Here is a 24,593-nt window from a genome sequence, read left to right as displayed (position 1 = left end):
AATTTAATCATTTCACCATGTTGGTTCAAAATGTTTATTATATGAAGCAAACTAAGCATGTGTTTTATGCTGATTTGACTAAATACAGAATTTCAGAATATTGTGTGAACAAAAGGCATAAACTTTAAGTGGTAAGTGTGGGGGGAAATAAACATTGAGGTAAATGCACAGTGCATGTCATTTCCAGTCAACCTGTACTTGTTAATTTATGCCTAAAATGTGAAAATATAATTGTGTATATTTAAACTACATAAAATGTTGTCTTTTTTTCCTTTAAATATGGATTTCCAACACGTTAACTCCATTCATAATTTGAGATGTGGTGGTTTTGCCGCTGATTTTTTTTTTACAGTGATGTGTAAAGCCACATAACTTAATAGAGCTTGAAGAATTTATGCATCATTAAAACAAACCATCTGTAGTCCCATATGCTGATATATGAGATGAACCTGATTTTCATGAGTTTCTGACTTCACCGTGTGTAAGAGGCCGTAAAGATGTCCATGATCATGGATGTGAGGCAAAGGTTATATGGTGCTTCAAACAAAGGTAATATGCTTCTAATTTGAAGCAGAAAAATAAAGTAAGATGCACTGTTCATATATTTCTGATATAGAAAACAATGTACGCTAGGCATGTATTGATAGTTTACACATTTATGCAGCTCTGCGTTAAGTCCAGTTGTCGGAGAACATCCCTGATAATAATGTTCTCCTGATTCTTTCCAGCTCTGTTCACTTTAAGCCCTGTCGTCATCACTGGAATAAAACTGAATTTATGTTTCTGCTCAGATTCACGTTTTATTGGTTTTGTTTTTTTACTGCCTGATGCTTTGAACACCACATGCTCTGATGTTTCAGCTTCAGTTTATTGCTAAGGTGTTTCCGCACAGCATGCTGATGTACATGGCATGTAGCTGTATATCACAACAGGTCAGGACGTTAACCATCCGTGCTGGAGATTTTTCAGACACGGCTGACACCAACAGTAATTATTTGAGTTAAATGTTTTTACATAAAAAATCATTAAAAGGTTATTTTGTCCATTTAAAATCATAAATGAACCTAATAGCTGGTTTGTTTAATTGGTAAATGTCAGATATTAGATTCATTACAGGAATAATTAACTTCTTAGAAATCAAATGACCACTTCCACAAACATTAGTTATGAGAAGGAATGAAATGATGCTAATAATGCTTCATTCAGTGAAATAGTCAATCTCCTTTTGTCCTCTCACATCAAAATCCACACACATATTTGTTCAGATTTTGATCTGTGCATTATTTCTCTCCTGATTCAGAGTAAATAACATTTTCTGGAAAAATTAATATTATTGATAGAGGATTCATATTTTAGCTGCAGTTTATAGCTAAAAAAAAAAATTGCATTCTGATGCATTCTGATAACACCCATTCACTGTCAAAGGAACCAGTGGTGAGCAAGTGATATAATCCTACATTTCTCCAGATCTGCATCTTAGTTGGAGAGTGAGTACATTTTCAACAAATTAAAATTTTTGGATGAGCTATTCCTTTAACATCCCTTCAGTAAGTGTTTGAGAACTATTTGTGATAACTTTAACCATAACAAATACTAATGCTTAACAGATCAGAGATTTTTAAGGTACACAAAAAAATCTGTTCTAAATTGCATTACATTGACTGAAAATGAAAACTACTGCACTTGCTTTAAAAATGATTATATTCTTTGTTACGTTTATGCACAGTCATGCATCTTATATACTATTGGCCCAAATGTGAAAATAGGTTGGTTCACGGGAGGAGCTCTGGATATTAGTGTTCCTCTGTATGGCAGAAGATTACATGAATGGAGCTGATGCACATTATTACATTTCTTGTCTTCATACAGTCTTCACACATATCACTCAATCATTCTGTATGGGATCTCTTTATAGCATGTGGATCTCACACAGAGAAGAGGCTGTAAAGACTATCATGTCCTTCTGATCTTCATCATTCAGCTGCTGATTTTAGGTTGGACTCGAGCCTGTACTGTACCGAAATTAGAGCTGTTTCTCACAGTAAGTGCACATTTTGTTTGCATTAGCTGTTATAATTCAGTAATATATTAGTTCAGATAAATGAGACTAATGAGAAAATAACTTTTTTATTATTACACTTTTGAAACATGTTGTTAATGGTAAGTTTTGAGTACTTGAGTATTTAAATTAAATAAGCAGACACTGGTTGCATACTTTGAATGAGGCAATGCATGTGATGCATTTGAGAATAAGGTTATCCATTCTTAATACTGTGTTGGCATCTGTTTGTCTCTCTTTTAGTGATGATACGGCTCTGTGAAAGCTGGCTGGTTTATCTGTTGGGAATGCAGCTTGTTTTGGCTCAGCTGGGTAAACTTGACCATGCTGCTGAAGATGATGTTGATTTAGAAGACAAGAGAAATGGAAGAAATAAACCAATCACCTCTAATGTCATCCCAAAAAACAATGGTAAATATTTCTTGTGGTTCATCACAACGCAGCAGGTGGCTCATGAGCAAGTGGCTTGTAAAATACTGTATTTGCCTTTTAAATTAAAAAACCTGTTTGGCTTCAACTAAGCACAAGTAAGGTTTTGGTCCAGGTGGTATAAGATCACTACAACAGATTTAATTAATGCATACTGTATGTCAGACAGAGGCAGGGTATGGTTAATTATGATTTTTAAAATAAATTAAACTGATTTAAATAATTAGCAAGAGCAAGAAAAGTTTATATATGACCCTGGACCACATAACCAGTCACATTGGTCAGAGTGATGTAGCTGAATAAGATTTATAGGTCACATAAGTGATGGAGCTGAATAAATAAGCTTGCCATTGATGTATGGTTTGTTAAGATAGGACAATATTTGGTTGAGATACAACTATTAGAAAATCTGGAATCTGAAATTAAACTCGCCTTTAAATTGTCCATTGTCCAATGCATATTATTTAATTAAAAAAATAAGTTTTGATGTATGTAAGGCAGGAATTTTAAAAAATATCTTCATTGAACATGATCTTTAGCTAATATCCTAATTATTTTTGGCATAAAAGAAAAACCTTTACTTTTGACCCATATAATGTATGCTATATCTACAAATACTGTATACCCCTTCTACTTAAGATGGTTTCGTGCTCCAGGGTCACATAGTTTGCTCTGCTTTCCAGGGCTTCTGAATTTGCTCAATGTCCTGGTGCAGATGTCCTCTTTGACATCTTCATCATAAATGTGATTTACTGGAGACATTTCAGCTGGTTCACATTAACTATTATCTTTACTTTTTTTTTCTTCCTTATTCAATAGAGAGTATATTGCATTAGTCATTTCTTTTTTGGTTTAGTAAATGCATGTACAGTATTTTGTTTATTTTGCTGCAGAAATTCATTTCTAAATTTGAATGATCCATCTCAGAGGCTAGCTTTATAGAACGAACGGTTTATTTGGGGAACAAAGACAGACAGAATTGCTGCAGTAAAGGCTTTATTTGCAACAGGACATTAGAAAAAAAAACAAGCGTTTACCTATACTTAAAGTACTTTCTCTGAACTCTTAACACAGCAACACACCTACATCACAGAATTAGCCTAATAGTTAATTTTCCGGCCAAAACCACATTTTGTTAAATAAATACAAACTCTACATTTCAAAATGCTGAATACCTTTTTTCCTACATATGTCATCTATCAAAACACAAGCAAACCCAATTCAAAACCATTTGGACAAAACATTAGAACTATTTTTCTATCCAATGGGAACATATTGTCAATCATAGCACAGTGACTGTCAAAATACGAACAGTTGATGGCTTTACAAAAACTACATTACTTTCTTGTACATGATTGTCATACATGTTTCAGTTCTACTTGCATAGACAGTATTTTAGTTTACAGTAATTTAGTTACCATTAACTGAAACCTATTTTACATTTTTAAATGTTGAATGTTTTCATTCTTGGCAACATACTGTCTGTAACTGAATGAGTCATTACTTTATAGATTGCACAATAGAATAGGATCCTCTATGCAGGAATTCAATTGGAACCTTGACCATGGTAGCTGATGCCATGAGATCAACAAAAATTACAAAATGCATGGCCTACTGTAACTGTAACATTACTGTAAATGGTCACAATTACCTTTAACCCTTTATATTCCATTTCAGAAATAAGCTTTCATAGGTTTCACATGTGTAAGAGGGAAAAACAAACAAACAAACATAAAAATGCACAGTCCAGCACACATTCTTACCTCCTCCCTTACCTCTTCTTCTCCCTTTTTCTGATCAATTCATCTCCCTGTCCCAGGCATTATTTTTTTCTCTCTATGATTCTTTGTGTTGTTCTGCATCCACAAAACCAATTAAAATAGGTATTTTTTTACACTATGTTGATGTAATGGAAAGAACATCAACACCTGACTATTCCTCTAACTGAGACTGGAATCAGCTATTTCTAAATATTTTGGTGATCTGTTACCTAAAATTGCTTAAATTTACAGATTGGACAAAAAGAAAGTTAGCAACTGAAAAAAACGGTATTATGTAAAAAAATAAATAAATAAATAAATGTAATCTAATCTGCCTGGTATTCTGCGTTTGGCCACATATTCTCATCCACATCACACCTGATATTTTACACATTTATGCAGGAGTGCACTTTTCAGTACATTTACATTTAGAAGACCCTTTATCAGATTTTCTATCAAATATGGAGACATTTGTGTTTCAATTCACAATATGAACAGCTGTTCACTTTAGAACTAAAAAACACTAAATTTATGCATTTAGCAGACACGACTTAAAGTGCATTCAGGCTAACATTTTTTACCTAACACGTGTTCCCCAGGAATTGAACCCACAACCTTTTGTGCTGCTAACACAATGCTCTATCACTGAGCTACAGGAACACAACAAGTTTGGTTTTGAAAATAATGTTATCTGTTCTAACATATAATGCAAAAGTGTTTGTAAATTTGGCAGTAAAAGTTAATTGTTTTGGTCTTGGTTGAGCTTGTGTGTGAAAGAATTTCAAGCATTTAAAATGTGTTAACTGCATGCATTTTGTGTCAAAGCAACAAGAAATGTGTTAATTGTATAGCCTACACAGACGGATGTTGTGCTAACTGCATTAAGAGTTTTGGAAAATTGTTATATGTCATAGTGATTGTAAAAACTGTCATATGAAAATGGAATGATGCTTTGTCAACTGGCTGAAATAAAATAAGTGTAAAGATGTTATATTTTAAGTTGTTCATTTTATTTGTATTTTTTAAATGCTTTTGGTTGTAGTTTTTGCTAACAATAATAAGCCTTGCATGCAGAACATATTTGCAGCAGTCAAGCTACACAAAATGCAAAAACACAGTAAAACACTATAAAACTCAAATCAATATGACATCAGAAGTCAAGGTTAAGGTACAATGTAAATCATGTTTGGTCACAATACATGCAAGAAACAAATATGCATAAAAATATATTATTGATGTCCAATCTAACGTTTTAACATAGATTCAAATTTATATCTTTAGATAAATGTTTAATAAATTTTTGTCTTTTTCCCCATCTTTCAGATGACTGTAACTTGGAACTGGGTTTTTTGGTGGACAGTTCAGAAAGCGCCAAAGACAACCATGCTCAAGAGAAACATTTTGTTGCTGATCTCGTTAGCAGGATACGAAACATCCATCTCCAAACTGGACAGGGCTTGAAATTCAGAACTGCTCTCCTTCAGTACAGCAGTCATGTGATCATCGAACAGTCCTTCAAAGATTGGAGGGGCGTCCCCACCTTCCAGGACCACATCGGGCCCATGCCTTACATAGGGCACGGTACCTACACCACCTACGCCATCACCAACCTCACACGCATCTATCTGGAGGAGTCTGGCCCTGACAGCGTGAAGGTGGCCATTCTGCTGTTTGACGGCGAGTCGCATCCCAAGAATCCTAATATCTTCTCCGCTTTAGCTGATGCTAAGAACCAAGGGATTCAGTTCTTCACAGTGGGTTTCACATCCGCTGCCAATGTGGAACAGCTGCGGCTCCTGGCCAGTCCCCCGGATGTCCGCTATGTACACAGCCTACAGGACAAAGGCGTCGTAGACAAGATCGTCAAAGAGATTGTAAGTGTTTTCCCATTGGAAATAAAAATCTAAATGTTTTTGATAGACATGAATGAGAGCAAATGGAACATTTTGTCCTGCTAGACCCCTTATTTTACTATGAAATAGTTCATAGGGATAGTTCACCAAAAATGGAAAATCTGTCAGCATTTACTCACCCTCATGTTGTTCTAAATTTTGGAGCACAAATTATATGACATTTTTTTAATGAAAATTTATCTGAGAGATTTCTGTCCCGCCATTAATAATCTACAGTGCTACTACTTTTTCACTTCAAAAGGTCTTAACATCTTGAGTCTCATCAGAAAATGTGGACTAAACTGCTCAATTCATTTGGATTAGTTTTATGATCTCTTTCTGAACATTTCAAACATTTCAACATTTCAACACAATGTGGTCATGCATAGAGTTTCAATGGCTAAACCGAAATCTCTCAGATTTTATTCAAATATCTTCATCTGTGTTCTAAAGACGAACGAAAGTCTTACAGGTTTGGACTGACATGAGAGTGAGTAAATGATGTCAGAATTGTCATTTTTCTTGTATCTATCTCTTTAAGAATTTCCTCAGAAGCATTGTGAGCCTAAAGGCTGAAATGCACCACACAATAAAAAAAAAGGCATAAATGAGACTAGGAATAGGCATCACTAAGCATCACTAAGCAATTTGGACTGTATGGAAGACTATTTTCTGCCACTCAAAAGAAAAAAATGTAATTGTGACATTTTATTTCACAAATCTGACCTTTTCCGCAATTGTTTACTTCTTGCAATTCTAACTTTTTTTCTTGGAATTGCGAGTTTATATCTCACAATTGTTATTTTATTTCTCACAATGTATATCCTGCTATTCTATTCTATAACTTTTTTTATTATTCAGTGGAATAAATAGGTGAAATGGTGAAGTCTGTGTGCTTCAAAAACTTAGCAATTTTCTGTGAGATCTGTTGATTCTGATTGCCCAAAATCTGAAGACTTTGACATTCGGCAACCATCATCAACTTTTGCAGACTGAAGATTGAAGAAATTGGTGCCAATGACTTGGCTTTAATCAACCTAGACTTGTGACGCTATTAGAAGTCTCTCAATATAAACTCAATTTCTATTAAAAACAATTATTTGATCTGGATCATCACTCATTTTATAGTAACTTGTGTATACTGAAAATTATCTGTTGTCTCATTTGTGCCTATTTTAATTTCTCCTGAGGAATGTTTGAAGAAATATCTGAAAATAAATTCTGAGCAATAAAATTTCCCTCAGGATTGTCCAAACAAAGAAGTTTTATGGTGGCAGTGTTTTTTGGTCCTTAGGGAAAAACGTTGAAGTGTAGAAATTATAAAGTTCAGATGCTTGTGAAGGCCCAAATGAAGGATTTATATCTCTTGAGGGATCACAGATTAAGTGGGACGTGTGTGTGTGTGTGTGTCAGGGTTTGTGCTATTAAAACACTCTTCATGCAGTTATGTGTTCCGTCTTATCTCTGTATCTGTCCTGAGAACATGGAAAGATTTGATTATGTATTCCTTCAACAGGCCATTAAGGGCATAGTGACTAAATGCTTTCTGAAACCTTAAGTTAAATGAGATTTAAGAAGCTTTCTACAATTAGAGCAAAGTATTGTGGACCATTGTGTGCTTGTCAGCAAGAGGTGCAATTACAAGTCTGGCTCGTGTAATTTCCTGAACCCAATCTGACTTTGTTGCCTGATAAATGTGATACAAGCATAACTCCAAAAAATATTGGTGCCAAAACCTGATCGAGTGTGTCTCAATGCATGTAAGATGCATGTCGTGTCTGTCTGTGAGATTCCATCCGTCTATTTCATCACACGTTTATGTTTTATTAATGTATTCGGAAGGAGCACGATCAGATAATCAACCAATTTGGCACAGGTATAACCCGTTTAGCTAATCATCCTTATTTAAACAATATGTATATTCTGTATATCCACAGCCTACTGACCTCTAGCCAACAAAAGTTTTCTGGCATCCCTCCTTCACCCCAACTCTTCACTCTTAATCTATTCTCATCCCATACTAAGGATAGGGGGAGTCCTCTGGGCTCTGGCTATATTCCGGCTGGGATATCCCTCCCCCAGGACAGAACGCCAACATATGCTTACTATAATCTCAATCAGATTAGATATAAGGATGAACTCATGAAAAATCCTTCAACGTTTTTTTTTTTTTTTTTTTTTTCGACTTTGGCTAATTGTTTTAGCATTGTTTTCTATTAGTAGACAGGAATGCTGGATCTTATCTGGAATATCTGGAGTTGTATAAACTTACAGAATATCTTTAATGTGGTGAGCTGACCTCTGTGTCCCACAGCATCTGCACAAGGATGGGAAACTTTTACGACTGAATATGTTATCCAGCGCTGCCGTCTCCTGCTAGAGGTTCCCTTGTGCTTCTCTGATAATAGAAAACATCAGATCACATGAGAGACATCCAAGCCTGTGACATCACACCTGACAAAAATCCAGCCTTTGATAGTTGTAAGTGTTCTTTCTGGTTGGACAAACCTGGTTTTAGTGTTTTAAACTGATGGCTTTATCAAGATTTACTTTAGTCTGGATTAGCAAAATGTAAAGAGAGAGGGGGGGGGGGCAAGAAGTTCTCAAATGTTGGTGGTTATTTTTTCATCTTTCTTAGGAACAATGGTAAAAATAAAGATAATATAATTTTTTTAGAAGTTAAATACATTCTTTAGAAGTATTTGGCACACAGATATCCATAATTTTAAGTTAAAGAAAATAAAAATATAATGGCAGTTAAGAAGAATATTATTCTTAAGAGTGTTTTGTGAAAGTTCTGGCCCCTTATTATAGGTTTTGACCATTTTTCTTACGACTGGTTGACATCCTTGGCCAAGTTGGTTGTCCACTACACTACCAGTTTATGGGACTGAGGTTGACCTGGTAAATCATGATTGTGCTGGTGGGAGCTGAAAGACTACTTTGATTAAACAATCGCTGAGCTATTAGACCAGTTTTATCAATTGTATCCAGTCAGAATGGCTGATTTTATGCTCAGTGGTTGGGCAAAAGAGTGATATCTGTAACAGACATTTGTGGTTGGTAGATCCAAATTCTGAGGGTAAAAATACTCCAGTTTATTCTCTTATTATTATTTTTTTATTTTGTATACCAGTACATATGTTGTGAATTTTCCATTTAGCTTCTCAACTGTGCATCTGATGTAGTCAAATAGGTTTATTAAGATTTTCTTAGAACATTTTCTTCCTCTGGTATTGAATGTTAAAAGATCTGGTTAGTCTGCTTGACCAGTTGGATTTTTTTTTCTTAGCAGATATAGTTAGAGCAGAATAACAGTTAATGGATTGCAGTATTTGAACAGTGAACATCTGTTTCTCACTGACTGTGCTGAGTCAGAGCTTTAGGGTACTATGAGCGGCATGATCTTGCATGAAGGATGAATATCTCACCCAGCCTTCTACACACTAGCTGCTCTGGAACAACTGTTCATGCAGGTGCTTGTCAATGAGACAATCAGAAGGCCAGGAACATTGCAATCGCATGCAACATTGTCATCTTCTCTGCTGCTCGACTGTCTCATCCGCTGTAGTTACATCTGTTAATGAGCTACTGTGTCATTATGTCAACTGTGTGCACTGTTTGCAATCAAGATGAAATTACTTAACGTGTTGCAATTACATTTTCTTTGTTCTTCTGAGTGCCTGCGATTCCCAGATTACGGCATTTGTCTTTTTTAAACTTGATCTTCCAAGGAATGTTGTTGGAAACGTATCTCTTTTTTTGTTTTTTTTTTCATTCTTAAACATATTATGCAAATGCAAGCACACTATCTAAAAAAGGCAGACTTTCTTCCAGCAACCTGTTGTGTATTGAGAAGAGCCTTAATATGGGACCTTTCAGTTTTCTAAAAGTTGGTTTGGACATTTATACACACATAGTCTGTGTGAAGTCTTATATAATTTTTTTATAAATCTTTTCTTGTAAATTCATTTTTTTTTAAACTTTTGTTTCTTTCTAGACTGAGCTGGCTAATGAAGTGGTGAGTGTTTGACTGACAGAATTCATTTAGGACACTTATAAGCAACATTATTTGATGTGACTAAAGCAGTGTGTGTGTGTGTGTGTGTGTGTTGTGTGTGTGTGTGTGTGTGTTTGTGTGTGTGTGTGTGTGTGTGTGTGTGTGTGTGTGTGTGCGTGTGTGTGTGTGTGTGTGTGTGTGTGTGTGTGTGTGTGTGTGTGTGTGTATCTAACAGTGCCCCCTTTCCCCAAAATGCACTTGTGAGAAAGGAGAGCGAGGACCCAGCGGACCACCTGTAAGTGTAACACATTCTTTAAACCCTTTCCAGGGCCTCACATTGTGTCTCAAAAAAGCATAAATTAATATAAAGATTTGGTCTTTCCACATGTTTTTAATAAAGAGACCAAATGCCCACCAGATTGATCAAAGTGGCTTCATTGGGCGGAACATGCTACAATATTACAGTTGAATAATTATCATGCTTATGACATACTAAACTTTATTTTTTGAGTTGCTTATTTTTTTTTTAGCATTTGCACTCAACTGTTGTCCATACAGTGACAGTTTATAATTATAAATGTCGATCTCTAAAAAGGAGAATACAATTTAAAAATATAAGAAAAGCATCATACAATCAATAGACGTCTTGCATTTTAATGAAACCATACTGAATTTTATTTGGTGGAGAGAAGTTGTTTGAATATTGCTGAAAAGTAGTTAATTCAGATATTGAACGGTTTTTTTTTTTTTTTTTGAAAGAAAATTGCTTGACTGCTGTTTTAAGTTAATACAATTTCAGCCTATTAATAAAACTGTGTATCTTTATTATTGTAAAGAATTTTCTGTGTCTAGAAGGTAACACATAAACATAATTAAATAATTCTGCACCCGTCAGTTCTGAATCATTATTAAATTAACTCTATTTCTCTGAGAACCACAGGGTAAAAAGGGTCGTACTGGAGAAGACGGAAGTCCAGGACCTAAAGGGCACAAGGTCAAAGTTATTTTAAATTACCGCTCATGTTTGTCATTATTGATTTGTGTTACCCTCTAAAATGAGACACACTTCCTGCAGGGAGAGAGCGGATTTAGCGGTCCTCCTGGACGAGACGGGACAGAGGTGAACCTGTCCAGAACAAGGGCTAAAGTCACTCTATTTTGACTTTACCTGCTTGTGTAATTGCGCTTTCTCACCATGTTTTCTTTATTGATTATTAGGGGAAACCTGGATACAAAGGAGAAAAGGTAAAATGATGCATCATAGACTGATTTACTAATTATTGGTTGTGCTAGCAATGGCATCTCATGGTGAGATTAGAAAAAAAGAATTCATTAAATGCAATTTAATCGCTTTGAATAAAAGCGTCTGCCAAATGTCTAAATGTAAACAAATACAAATTTTATATGTCATATGCAATCCACAATGGTGCAGCATTTTATTTATTTAATTATTTATTTTGTATGTTGTACTGACTGATGTTACAATGTTTTTAACTGTTAATATAGAATATTACATTTAAAATAGTATAATATAATTTTTTTTGAAATGTGTAATTTATGAAGAATAAAACAGCTTTTAAGACAACTAATATAACTTTATCTGAGTGTACATCATATGTCAAAAGTGATATATATTTTTCCAAAAATGAATGGGCAAACCTTTAAATTTTATGTATATACTGATAATGACTATTAAAAAAATAAATATATATATATATATATTATAGGCTGATATTATAGCGAGGGGAGTGTGGGACACCAGGAGTCAAAGGAGACCGAGTGAGTGACACTTCAGATCTACAGTTCATGTACAGTAAAATGAGTTATTTTTAACTGGCTGAATCTGATTTTTAAAGGGGCCGGAGGGTCCTGTTGGTAACAGAGGAAGCAGAGGACTGCAGGTTTATCTTTAAACTTCATTTATGAAAATTCAAAAAAATGTTCTCTTTTTCATTAGTAGTTTACTTTATTACTCCGTTATGTTTCTCTGCAGGGTTTGCCTGGACCTAATGGAGACATTGGCCCTGAGGGCCCACCAGGCAAAAAAGTGAGTTTGATTCAACAAGGTCTGCTTTCAAATACAGTAAAGCAGCATTTTTTTTTCAGCAATTCTTCAAAATAAAGATTACAAAAGAGGATTTTCACAGTGATGCCATATAGGAACCATTTAGGTTTCCTGCTAAAAAAACAAAACAAAATAGAAACATTTTAATGATCTTTAATAATCACAAAGCACCTTTTTTCAATTTAAAGAACCTTTTGTGAGATGGAAGTGTTTGTTAATGGACGTAAGCAGTTTATTGCTGCAGTTTGAGTTTTGGGATTCCTTCCATGTATACTAATCACCATTTAGATGTAAATGTGATCCACTCTTCATCCTCATAGTGCTCCAAAAATTTAATGAAAAATGTCTAGAGACATGTTTTTAAAAGTTGAACTTCTTTTAACTTGAGCACTGCGTGTTTGCATGTGAGACACTGCAAAAGACATGATACATGACTGCAACAGTCAAACACGCCTGTCTAGAAATTTGTTTGTATAGAGAAACAATGGGATAATAATGCAGTGGAATTGAAAATGTATTCTATGTGAACAGACGCTAAGAATGTTATCCAGATTGCCTAGTATTGGTGTGTCAGATTTAACCTTATATTTCTATTTATTTAACAGATCCTAATATGTAAAGATTGATCAATAATTATCCAAACCATTAATTATTAATAAAGGGGTCCCTCAGGGCTCTGTGTTAGGGCCATTTTCAAACCCTTTTTTAATTTTACATGAATAATATTTCTTAGGTTATCTGTAGTCAGAAAACCTATATTCACTCTTTATGCTGTAGGATCTTCATATGGTGAAGTTTTAAAACAGGCACAGGATAGTTTTAATAATATCCAAGAGGCTTTTAATGACTTAAATCTATATATCTAAATAGCACAAAAACAAAAGTTTTTTACGTTTGTAAAAAAGGTTTGTATGTTTCTCAGGAGATATGAATTCTCCTTCCAGGCTGTTATTGAAAACAAGAAGGTGTTCTTAATTGACTTGCCTGGTTAAATAAAGGTTAAATAAAAAATTATAGTATTTAACATTTCAACATGTAGATTTTTATAGTAATGGCACAATAATCTTTTTATCACCTTTCTCTCAATATCATATCATATCAAATAGCAGTCATCCAATTTCTATGCATTGATTTGTTAGTACATTAATCTAAATACATATGGATATATTGAATAAAACATCTAAAAAGAAAGTCTTAGTACTCTTTTTTTTTTTTTTTTTACAAATTTAAGACTATCTCTCTAAATGCTTGTCTAGTGTGGGCTTTTCAATATGGTAGAGAGGTATAGAGAGCATATTATTGTTATTATTGTTGTATATGGTTCTGCATCTTTAGGGCGAGAGAGGTTTTCCCGGACCGCCAGGATTAAAGGGCGAGACTGGCTTTGGGTTTCCTGGACCAAAGGTTAGCTTTTATATGGAAACTCTGAGATCAGGAACCCAGTGAAATTGTATCTGTGATCATAATGTGTGTTTTTTAAATCTATAGGGAGATGTGGGGTTTCAGGGCAGAATGGGTCCTCCAGGGCCAACTGGGCTTGGCGTGCCGGGCCAGCCGGTAATTATTCTCATGGATGGTTGCTATTGTGATGGAATACATTGTCTTATTAACCTCTATAATCTTGTTTACTCTGAAGGGGGCACAGGGGCCGCAGGGTTTGCCAGGAGAGAAGGGCCCTCCAGGAGAGGGTTTACCAGGACCAAAGGTAAACTTGTCATTGAACGCAGTGTGTGCGTGAGCCATGTCAAGGTTATGAGGTGGTATAATATGTTTTTATTCAAGTTGTGTCTTGTGTGGAAGGGTTTATGTCAAAGGACCTATTGAAATGTCTGAACTTTGTAACTTCTGACCTCAATACATTTTCTGAGTAATCCAGCATTCTTTCTTCTGTTTTTATTCAGTAGAGGAACATAAGTGATCTCGCTGTTGTTTGACTCTGTATCTGAGAAATGCAGGGTATGTCAGATATATTTATCTATTTGGCAGATGCTTTTATGCAAAGCAACTTAAAGTGTTTTCAGTTAATGCGTTGCCTGGGAATCAAAACAATGACGTTGGCGTTGCTAGCCCTATGTTTTACAAGTTGAGTGTCAGAGGTTTGTTGACACAGTGCAGAATTAGATTTTTAATCGTGTTTTTGTTACAACGCAACTAAAACAACCTGAAAAATATCCAGATAACATGCAATGGGGAAAACAAGATGCTGAAGGTGTTTTTTTTTAACCTAATTGAACACAAATTGCTTGTAATTTTCACAAAGAATTACAAAGAAACAAATTAACCATGAATAAAACATGAGATTTTGAAGTGGAAAGACTAAAATAGTATTTTAAAAAAACATTAAATGCAGTTTAGCATGATCATGAGTTTTTCTTGAGAAGCTGTTGTGCATTATGCAAAATGTCTTAATGGTTCTACTTCTAAAATATGAATTAATTTCCTCTCTACAAATATTGCTTTTTCTTTTGATCTTATAGGGTGAATTGTGACCTCCACATTTTTGTGACATTCACCAGGATAAACAACAACAAAAATATATGAAAATGGGATGGCAATGCATGGTATAAATATGTTGGTTTAACTTTTGTCTTTTACAGGGTGAGAGGGGTCTGGAGGGTCAGAGAGGACCCAGAGGACCAGTAGGTCCTGGCATTAGAGGAGACAAGGTAAAACATTCAGATTGATTAAATGAAATTAGATTTTTAAGTGAAATAATCACTTTCTTTTTTGAGCTCAGATCTCATGAGCGGGTTAATTAAACCCTAAAACTGCTCTATACTAGATGTTTAGTTTTCTTTCATAACTTTTAAAAATGAATATGAAATGTTCTTAGCTCTGAAAAGTTTCAGTCGTAACTATTTTGCATAAATATTTTGCATATTTTTTTATATACAATTCTCTGTGGCTCATGTAACAGTTCAATCAGTTATCAGCATGTGGCCAAGATATGAATATCAATGCTGTCTATTACACATTCCAAATGCTTTTAAGAAATAGATTGTACACGGGTGGACAGATTTGTTTATGCTTGACTTTGAGGTGTGTAATTGCAATAATGTATTTGTGTTTATTGTCTTAAGGGTGATATTGGTCCTCCCGGTCTTCAAGGACCAGTGGGGCTTCCTGGAGCGGGGATCCAAGGAGAGAAGGTGCTGACAAGCTTATGATCTGAGCAAGATCAAAAAATGTACATCCATGCAATGTAGGATATGCTTGTTTTAGGGTGTGGAAGGACCACGTGGACCCCCGGGAAGCAGAGGCCCACCGGGTGAGGGCTACCCTGGGCCAAAGGCAAGAATTTCCTATCATGCTATAGCCAATGTCACAATTTCAAATAGTTAAAGTGTTGGATAAATGTTGTTTGATAACTTATGAAATCATCTGAATGTTCCCAAATGTGCTCTTGAAGGGTGATCAAGGTTTAGCAGGTGAGATCGGTGCACCAGGAGAGAGAGGAGCAGGAGAACCAGGAGCTAAAGTAAGTCATCTTCACTTTACTCTGATGATGCTAAAATAATGGCTGCATGTGTTTAAAATCATTACATTCTTCTTAAACAGAGTAGTTTTGCTGGTTAAATTAGTTAAGCATCCTACTGAAGACACCAGGTCATAGCAACCTAGAAACCATATAAAACTAGCACCACTTTTCTTTCATAATTTGCATAATTAATTCATGTTTAATATTTGAATTATTCCGTGAAGGGGGAACCTGGTGCTCCAGGGTTATCAGGATTACCAGGTGTACCAGGAGAGGATGGCGCTTCCGGACAGAAAGTACCAAGCACACTTTAATCTCATGAATCAATTCATTCAAGATTTAGTTAGCATCAGCACCTCAGGAAAAGCCAGACACATTCATCACTGTGTGTATTTCAGGGAGAAACTGGAGCCCCTGGGTTGAGGGGCCCTGAAGGAACAGCAGGAGTGGGCATCCAGGGTGAAAAAGTATCTCTTTCACGTTTCTCTCATGTTTTCTCACGTTATACTTTATAAAATTGTCTTAAAAACCTATCAAATGAAAACTGAAGTTTTGAGAGTGAGATTTCCATGCATGTCAAACTAATAACTTCATTGAGGGTCTTATACTGTAAACCTCAACTTGATGCTAATTGATGTAGTGTTTTGTTAATGTAATATTGTTTAGGGTGATCAGGGTCAGCGGGGAATCCGTGGGTCACCAGGGCCACCAGGAATAGCCGGACCCTCGGGGTCAAAGGTGAGTGTCTAGTGCTCAGCTGTGAGTCTGGAATAGTTTACTACATAGACATTATATAACATCATATATAAATTGTCAATCTTTTCTTTATTAATGTCTTTGTAGGGACAGCCTGGCACCCCTGGGAGAATGGGATTACCTGGACTACCGGGACGTGCTTTAACAGGCCCAAAAGTAACAGCTTTTCTATTGCAATATGGAAATAAAAGTTTTTGGTTATTTGTAATATAAAACCCCCCACTTTCTGACACACTATTTCCCTGTTTAATACTGTAAAGCTGCTTTGACACAATCTAAATAGTAAAAAGTGCTTTATAATTAATGATGACTTGACTTTTGCAGCCCACAATATATGTGTTAAAAACCCTTTAAATGCACATTATGTCTGTAAAAAAGCATTGTAATGTTTCATTGTAGGGTGACGTAGGCCTGCCAGGTCCATCTGGTCCAATAGGAGAGACGGGATATGGACCTCCTGGACCAAAGGTTCATTTATTCTTAATTATTGTTAATTCTCTAATATAAACCCATGTTATTAATCTGTTGTCAGTCTTGATTAAACATCAATGGATTGCTCATGCTATGTTTCTCAGGGTGATCGTGGTGACCCAGGTCCTCCTGGTCTAAGTGGACCAAAAGGGGATGGCTATCCTGGTCCCTCAGTGAGTTAAAAAGGGCTCTTATTAAAAACCATTCGTGATCATGACATCATTCTGTAATGAAGTTCTCGTAATTCACAATGAAGTCATATTTTGTTGTCGCTGTGTGTTATATGTTTGCAGGGGCCTCCTGGTCTTCCTGGTCTTCCAGGAGAACCTGGTCCAGAGGGCATAGGGATACCTGGACCAAAGGTAGGACAGTACTTATGTGTCACCTAAAGTAGATCAACTGTATATGAATATTATCATCAGATGGGGTGTAAACACAAGTATTTCATCATGTCTGTGTCTCAGGGTGATATTGGCTTTAGAGGTTTACCGGGCCCACCTGGACCTCCAGGGGAAGGACTACAAGGACCACCTGTATGTCACCAAACACAGACGAATGTCATATTTAAGCCCTTGTCAATTTCATTCAGCCCTTCTTAGTCTTGATTTAAGACAAATTATAACACATCCATGAGAGCTCCTCAACATATTACAAAAGGAAAAATGTGTGTGTGTGTGTGTGTGTGTGTGTGTGTGTGTTAAAGAACAGTCTTCACAGTTAGCCAAAAGTTTTTAGAATATGAATATTATGTTAAAATAGTATTTACACTACCATTCTCAGGTGTGTGTTTTTTTAAAGAAATTAATACTTCTGTTTAGCAAAGACACATTAAATTAATCAAAACTAAGACTTGTATAATGTTCTAAAAAGTTTACTTTATACATTTATTTATTTTGAACTTTCTATACATCAGACAATCATGAGAAACAATGTAACATTGTTAATAATCAGAAATGTTTCTTGAGCAGCGAATCAGCATATTAAAATTATTTCTAAAGGATCATGAAGACTGGAGCAATGTTGCAGAAAGTTCAACTTTGATCACAGGAATATATAACAATTTGAAATACATTACAATAGAAAAAAGTTTTTTTAGATTGTAATAATATTTCACAATTTTCCTGTTTTTACTGAAATACTTGATAATAATAATAATAAATGGAGCCTTGGTGAGCAGAAGAGATTTAGTTATTTAACTAAAACATCTAACACCAAACACTTGATCTTATTATATATTTTTATATTACAAAAAATTTAAGTGGCATCTGCAAAGAGATTGCTAATTTGAGTTGCTAATTGTTTACACAATTATTAATTTGTGGCTTATCTATCCAGATACTTTTGAGATAAAACACTTCTTATATTATCCGTAAAGTATTTCTTCTACTATCTGTGATCCCTGTAAGACTGTAAGTGCATTCTGTCTCCCTGAATGAACTTCCTATAGAATACATGCCATTCCTCAAAGGCTTCATCAATTACCACATCATCTTTACACCACATTTATCATCATATTGTATCCATAATCGTATATTACACACACACACACACACACACACACACCTGCTCCAAATCTTTTACACATGTGTCCAACAAATCCTGATAATGTAATCCAGTAACAAAAAACATCATTCCAGATGTTCCAGTGCTGCTTTTATCTCAGCACCAATGAATCTGTTTGTGTTTTCCCCCTTTGATTTGTGTGAACAAAACAGGGAAACATGGGAAGACCAGGACCTCCTGGACCAACTGGGCCGCCAGGACAAGGCCTACAGGGTCCAAAGGTGAGACACTGCCATACACAAATCTTAAAGAGTTGACCATGCATATATAACAGCACAATCTTGTACACTATTGCAGGGTGATCAGGGGTCACAGGGGGTGAGTGGGCCAAGAGGACCTCCTGGAGAAGGAATGCTCGGGTCAAAGGTCTCAGGATTTGTTATATATTCTGTTTTGTGATTGAATATTCATACAATGTATTAATATGAAGCCCATTTGTGTTTTTCAGGGGGATCGTGGAGGTCAGGGTGAGAGGGGGATGAAGGGGGTTAAAGGTAATCTGGGAGATCCTGGCATTACTGGACAAACAGTTAGTAAACTAATCTCATCGTTTACAGAGTTTCTGCCTGTATGAAGCATTTCAAATCAGTCATAATGCAAATGAGTTCCTATTTCATATAGGCTGCAACATAAATAGTAGGCAGAGAGGTCATTTGGAAAAATGTTATCGGGTTAAATTAATTAAATGATTTGGATCAACAGCATGCAACAAAATACACATCCCAATACAATTTCAATGTGTGCCACATAGGCAAATATCTCTGTGATGTAATTTCCGTTTGTGTATACTTTGAGATGTTATAACTCTCTTACTCATGTTTCAGGGTAGACCAGGAATCAAAGGAGAATCTGGACTAACGGTGTGTCTTTTACATCTTTCACATTTTATCAAAATATGCTGTTTATTCATATACTGTATGTATTTCATATGCATTTTAGTGACTCAAATGATGTTTTTTTAGAGGGAAGAGATAATCCGAAAATTTTAACATAATTTGCTTTATGTACTGTTCAAAATGTTGGGGTTGGTGTGATAAAAAAAAAATAAAAAAAAGGTAATTAAATTCTAATAAAAAATTATTTTATGTTCTCCAAATCTGCATTTATTTGATCAAAATGACAGAAAAAAGTTGTAGTTTAAAATAAAAGTTTTGTAATATATTTTACAATATATTTTTCCTGTCACACAATGCTGAATTCAGTATCATTCTTCCAGTCTTCAGTGTCACATGATCCTTTGGAAATCATTCTGAAATGCTGATTTGCTGTTCAAGAAACATTTCTGATTATTATCAATGTTGAAAACAGTTGTGCTGCCTCATATTTTTATGGAATTCTTATTTTTTTAAAGAATTATCATTAAATGTCCTGTACTGTCTTTCAGGCTGTTGAGTCAAGTGTAAAGAGCGTCCCATGGAGCTGGTGTTTGTGATTGACAGCTCTGAAAGTGTCGGGCCTGATAACTTTGAGATCATCAAAGACTTTGTGGCAGCATTAGTTGACAGACTTACCGTGGGGCGTAATGCCACCCGAGTCGGTCTCATTCTGTACAGCTTAGAGGTCCAGCTTGAGTTCAACCTCGCTCAGCACATGACCAAACAAGATGTCAAACGGGCGATACACGGGCTTCACTACATCGGCGAGGGCACATACACTGGCTCTGCCATTCACAAAGCAACTCAGGAAGCGTTTTACAGTGCAAGGACTGGCGTGAGGAAGGTTGCCATTGTCATCACAGATGGACAAACAGATAAACGGGAGCCTGTGAAGCTGGAAATTGCAGTCAGGAAGGCGCATGCAGCCAACATTGAGATGTATGCTCTGGGGATTGTTAACGTTAGTTATTCAACACAGGAAGAGTTTTTCCAGGAGCTCAATCTCATTGCGTCGGAGCCTGACAGTGAGCACATGTTCTACATAGATGACTTCAACACCTTGCCAGGTAATAGATTCAGTGAACTTGAGCTTAAATGCCAATTCACATACTTCTACTGCATGAATGTACTTCTCTGGTGATGGCAAGATGCATAACTGAATACTGTACATATGGAGGTATGCATAAGCTGATAGATGCTTTCTCCCCCCAAAAATGGTTTATTTATGGCTTGTTAACCAGCATTGGCATGTTTTTTAAAATCGCTTTTTATCTTGACTCATTGATTGATTGCATTGCTAAAAAGTCAAGACATTTTACATTAACCTCAATAAATAAGCTAAATATTAACATTTGTTATAAGCAGAACTGTACTAAAGAACATCCAAAGAATTAAATTCTAAGTTAATTGCCTTATAATGCCTGAATAATTTAAGTTTCTGGTCAAATTTAGTGTTGATTTATTACTAAAACATTACAATTCATTATTAACCAACTTTAAAATACATTTAAAAACTGATTATTTATATATATATATATATATATATATATATATATATATATATATATATATATATATATATATGTGAGAAAAAAGTGCTGTTTTTTTCTAGCAAGTCCTGGATGAATATATAATTTCTTGTTTAAAAAAACAAACAAAAAAAACTTTTGAATGGCAGATTAAATATTAATATTAATAAAATATAGTCTATATATTTAATAATAGTTGACTTTTTATTTATTTAAAATGAACCAAATGATAGGCTTAATCTGGAATTGATCAGATATATACATTTGGGTAGAATTCAATATCTAATATTGCTTTTCTCTCTTTTTAATCCACTTTTATAAAGCTCTGGAGTCCAAACTGGTCAATCAGATCTGTGAGGATGAAAACGGAGCACTTATCTTCAGTCGCATTAATGGTTTTGAAAATGGATATGGTATTAATGGCAACCGCGTCAACGGTAACGGCAGATACAGTTATGGCACCAGTGTAAATGAAGTCCATAGAGAGAACACGGGAACACACTCGGGGATGAACACTGTCACTCATGAGACTGGGAGAGGAGACACGTTTGCTCCATCAGCAGCTCCAGACATTAATGAGGTTAGTGCACTGACAGTCTCAACCGTGACCAGACACTTTCTTGGGTGTCTTTGTTTATTAATAATGAATGGAATTTTTTATTTGTGTTTAACAATGATTTGGAGTGTTATTCACATTTCAGTCGATCACTCAATTAAAGGTTAAACGTGTACCTGAGACACCAGACACAAACCCTTCAGAGCAGAGCAGTGGTAGAGGAGATTCTCCAACGGTCACTTGGACATCCACCCACCTTATACCAGCACCACGACCACCATTACCTAAAGGTAAAAACATAACACACTCATTAATGCACAACAAAATACACCACTGTTCAAAAGTTATGGATCTATACGATTTGTATTTATTTATTTATTTTGAGAGACGTGAACGCATATATTCAGCAAAGATGCATTAAAATTAAATAAAATTTCAGTATATTAGAATGATTTCTAAAGGATCAAATGACACTGAAGACTGGAGTAAAGATGCTGAAATTCAGCTTTGATCACAGGAATAAGTGAATATGAATATGAATATTAAAATAGAAAACAATATGTATGTAACCCGCGTTCCTTGAATGAGGGAAAGGAGACGTCATGGGGTGTAACAAATAGGGATGTGCAAAGAGTACTGAGCAATGAAAAAAAAAAAATCTGATTGGTTATAGCAGCACTTTGGGTGGCACCCTGAGCTCTGATTGTTTAGCTTGCAACAGCATGCGGTCCAAATTATAGACATGAGAAGAGAGAAGCATGGCTTTGAAGTCACGTAGTGATGTATGGGTTAGCTACATACATAAATGATTAATCTAATATGATGCATTGAAACATCAAAGGTGCAATAGGTGATTTGGTTCAAAATAATTTGTTATGCTGGTTCAAAATCTCTTCACATTTTTATAGTAATCATTAAGTTAAGTGGGACCAATACATGTTTGTTCTTTTCGACTTTTTTTTTTCCGACTGCCTGTCAACATATGTATTTGTATACTTCTGCGCACCCCATTCACACAGACCGGGTTTACTCCATCAGCACGTTCATGTATGCTGTGCAGACAGTGTTGTGGTAGCAGGATGAGCATGATGGCCTCGGTCTGCTTCTGTGCAGTCGAGAACTACTGGGTGAGGTTCTTCACCGTGTCACCGAAAAGGCCGGACTGGGACATGGGGGAATTCAGGAAACAAAACTTGTCGGTCTCCCTGATGTCAGTGACGGCCAAACTCAGCCAGAGATGGTGCTCCTAGACGACCATCATGGACATTGCATGATCCAGAGACTGTGCGGTGACCTTCGTCAATGGCATGTAGGGCAGAGGCAGCTTCTCCATAGGCCACATAAGCACTGCTGGTCAGGGTCAACGAGTACCTAAAGGCCTGAGAGGGGAGGGACAGCTTACCCGCCAGATGGCAGCAGTGTTTGCTGGAACCACTGCCTCTTTGCAGGCAACTCCTGGACGGTCATTCTCCCACAATGAGAGCACGACCCATCAACAAAAGCTGCCTCAGCGTGCTTAACAGCCAGACACATGAGGCAGTGATCCTGAACATCAACCGGTGCCAGGTAACAACTGCATCCAGAAACCTGTGAATGCTCTTTTAAGATTTAAGCTCAGGAGAGTTGACTGCCTGCACTAAAAACAGGGGGTAGTGCATCCAGATGTGTGCAATGCACTCGACAAGGGATCCTACCACTGCTGAAGCACCGTACCCCCAACACCAAGAGCTCGAAAAAGCTTGCTGAACTCAGTAGTCAGGAGCAGAACTATGTGATTGCTCGGCTCTGAAGTGTAAAGCTGAGTATGTGTTGCACCTGCTGCATAATTATACTCACGCTGCGATCAGTGGCAGCTGGATGCAATTATCGCATGCCACTCTGCATTGGCTAGTTTAGTTACACTCGAATAGATTGGTCTCTCTAAGATCCCGATTCTTCAGTCAGTACCGATGTGACATGGACAGTGACCGACTGAAAAGGAAACTACAGTGACCGAGAGGGGACATTTTGGGTTCACGTTTTGTCATGGCCATGGCATACTGACTCGTGGGAACATCATATTAACTCGTGGGAACGTGATGAAATGTTGTAGCTTCAAAATCCTATGTTGAGGGAATGACATATTTTTCTTGTTGCTATGAATTTAATGTGTAAACAAACCTGCTTGACCATAGCGACCTGATATCATCATTGATGGATTTATTAATATTTTATTTTGAATTAAAAAAATGATTATATTGTAGAAATTAAAACATTATTAATTTATATTAATTATATTAAGAGGCCTAGGCTACTGGACAGCATTACACACAATATATTCAGCATTTTAATGAAGCTTATCATGAATAAATGTTACATAAAGTACAGGCCTTCAAGAAATTTTTTTTATCCATCTCACAGCCTTGTAAGTCTGTTTACTGATTTTCTGTTATATTTTTATATTATTATTATTAGACTATTTTTATTGGTTATGCTGTATAGAGGGTGTGGGGGGCATCACTAGATTTAGTCATTTTATGACATTTAATTTTTAACTTATTTAAAACTGCAAAGTCTGCTGCACAAGCATGTGCAGGATGTGTGATATCACATGGATTTCAGATCATCTTGTCATCAAATTGTCTATATTTTCTGCAGTCTTCTTTTATTTGAAATGTCTGATGAACAAAAAATAAACAAATAAATCTATAGTTGAAGATTCACATTAATACAAACCAAGTAACCTAATGAAATATCTGAATATTTTGTTCACCAGACAAGATATGAAATACATGTAATCTTGTAAACCTTTCTTTTTTATCTATGTTCAGAAGTTGTATCTCTGGCCCCCCACTGTGAGCTGCTCCTGGATCAGGGCCCTTGTCGGGACTATAACATGCGCTGGTACTACGACCCGCGGGCCAACTCTTGCGCTCAGTTCTGGTACGGAGGCTGTGATGGGAACCAGAACCGCTTTGACACAGAAGAAGAGTGCAAAAAGACATGTGTTGTTGTAAGAACAGGTAAAATACACACTTGAATTAAACTTTTCTTTAGTAAATGAAAACAGACACCAGTTCCTTCCATATAGTCACATTCTTCACTCATTTCTTTGCATTTAGGAGGCTGATATCCATTATGGATACTTTTCCCTTTCTCCTCACACTCAGATATGATGGAT

At 36.0% G+C, this 24,593-nt stretch overlaps 1 protein-coding gene across 1 annotated transcript; it reads left to right on the top strand.

The window, feature by feature from the left end:
• The first annotated feature begins 2,304 nt into the window (after nucleotides 1-2,304).
• On the top strand, nucleotides 2,305-24,542 carry LOC113105147 (collagen alpha-1(XXVIII) chain). Its single transcript, XM_074559915.1, is given in 35 exon segments — nucleotides 2,305-2,470; nucleotides 5,572-6,122; nucleotides 10,141-10,161; nucleotides 10,376-10,435; nucleotides 11,081-11,134; nucleotides 11,216-11,260; nucleotides 11,359-11,385; nucleotides 11,881-11,919; nucleotides 11,997-12,041; nucleotides 12,134-12,187; nucleotides 13,541-13,609; nucleotides 13,694-13,762; nucleotides 13,842-13,910; nucleotides 14,803-14,871; nucleotides 15,286-15,354; nucleotides 15,428-15,496; nucleotides 15,615-15,683; nucleotides 15,908-15,979; nucleotides 16,082-16,150; nucleotides 16,350-16,421; nucleotides 16,527-16,595; nucleotides 16,839-16,907; nucleotides 17,015-17,083; nucleotides 17,204-17,272; nucleotides 17,375-17,443; nucleotides 18,626-18,694; nucleotides 18,771-18,839; nucleotides 18,922-19,002; nucleotides 19,298-19,333; nucleotides 19,436-19,452; nucleotides 19,838-20,415; nucleotides 21,201-21,457; nucleotides 21,597-21,723; nucleotides 24,244-24,435; nucleotides 24,535-24,542. Coding segments are annotated over 35 exon segments (3,537 nt in total).
• Nucleotides 24,543-24,593: the final 51 nt, after the last annotated feature.

Source organism: Carassius auratus, chromosome 6, assembly GCF_003368295.1.
Source record: "Carassius auratus strain Wakin chromosome 6, ASM336829v1, whole genome shotgun sequence".
Classification (NCBI taxonomy): Eukaryota; Metazoa; Chordata; class Actinopteri; order Cypriniformes; family Cyprinidae; genus Carassius; species Carassius auratus.
Note: the sequence above shows the minus strand (reverse complement) of the source record. Positions and strands in the feature narration are given on the sequence as shown.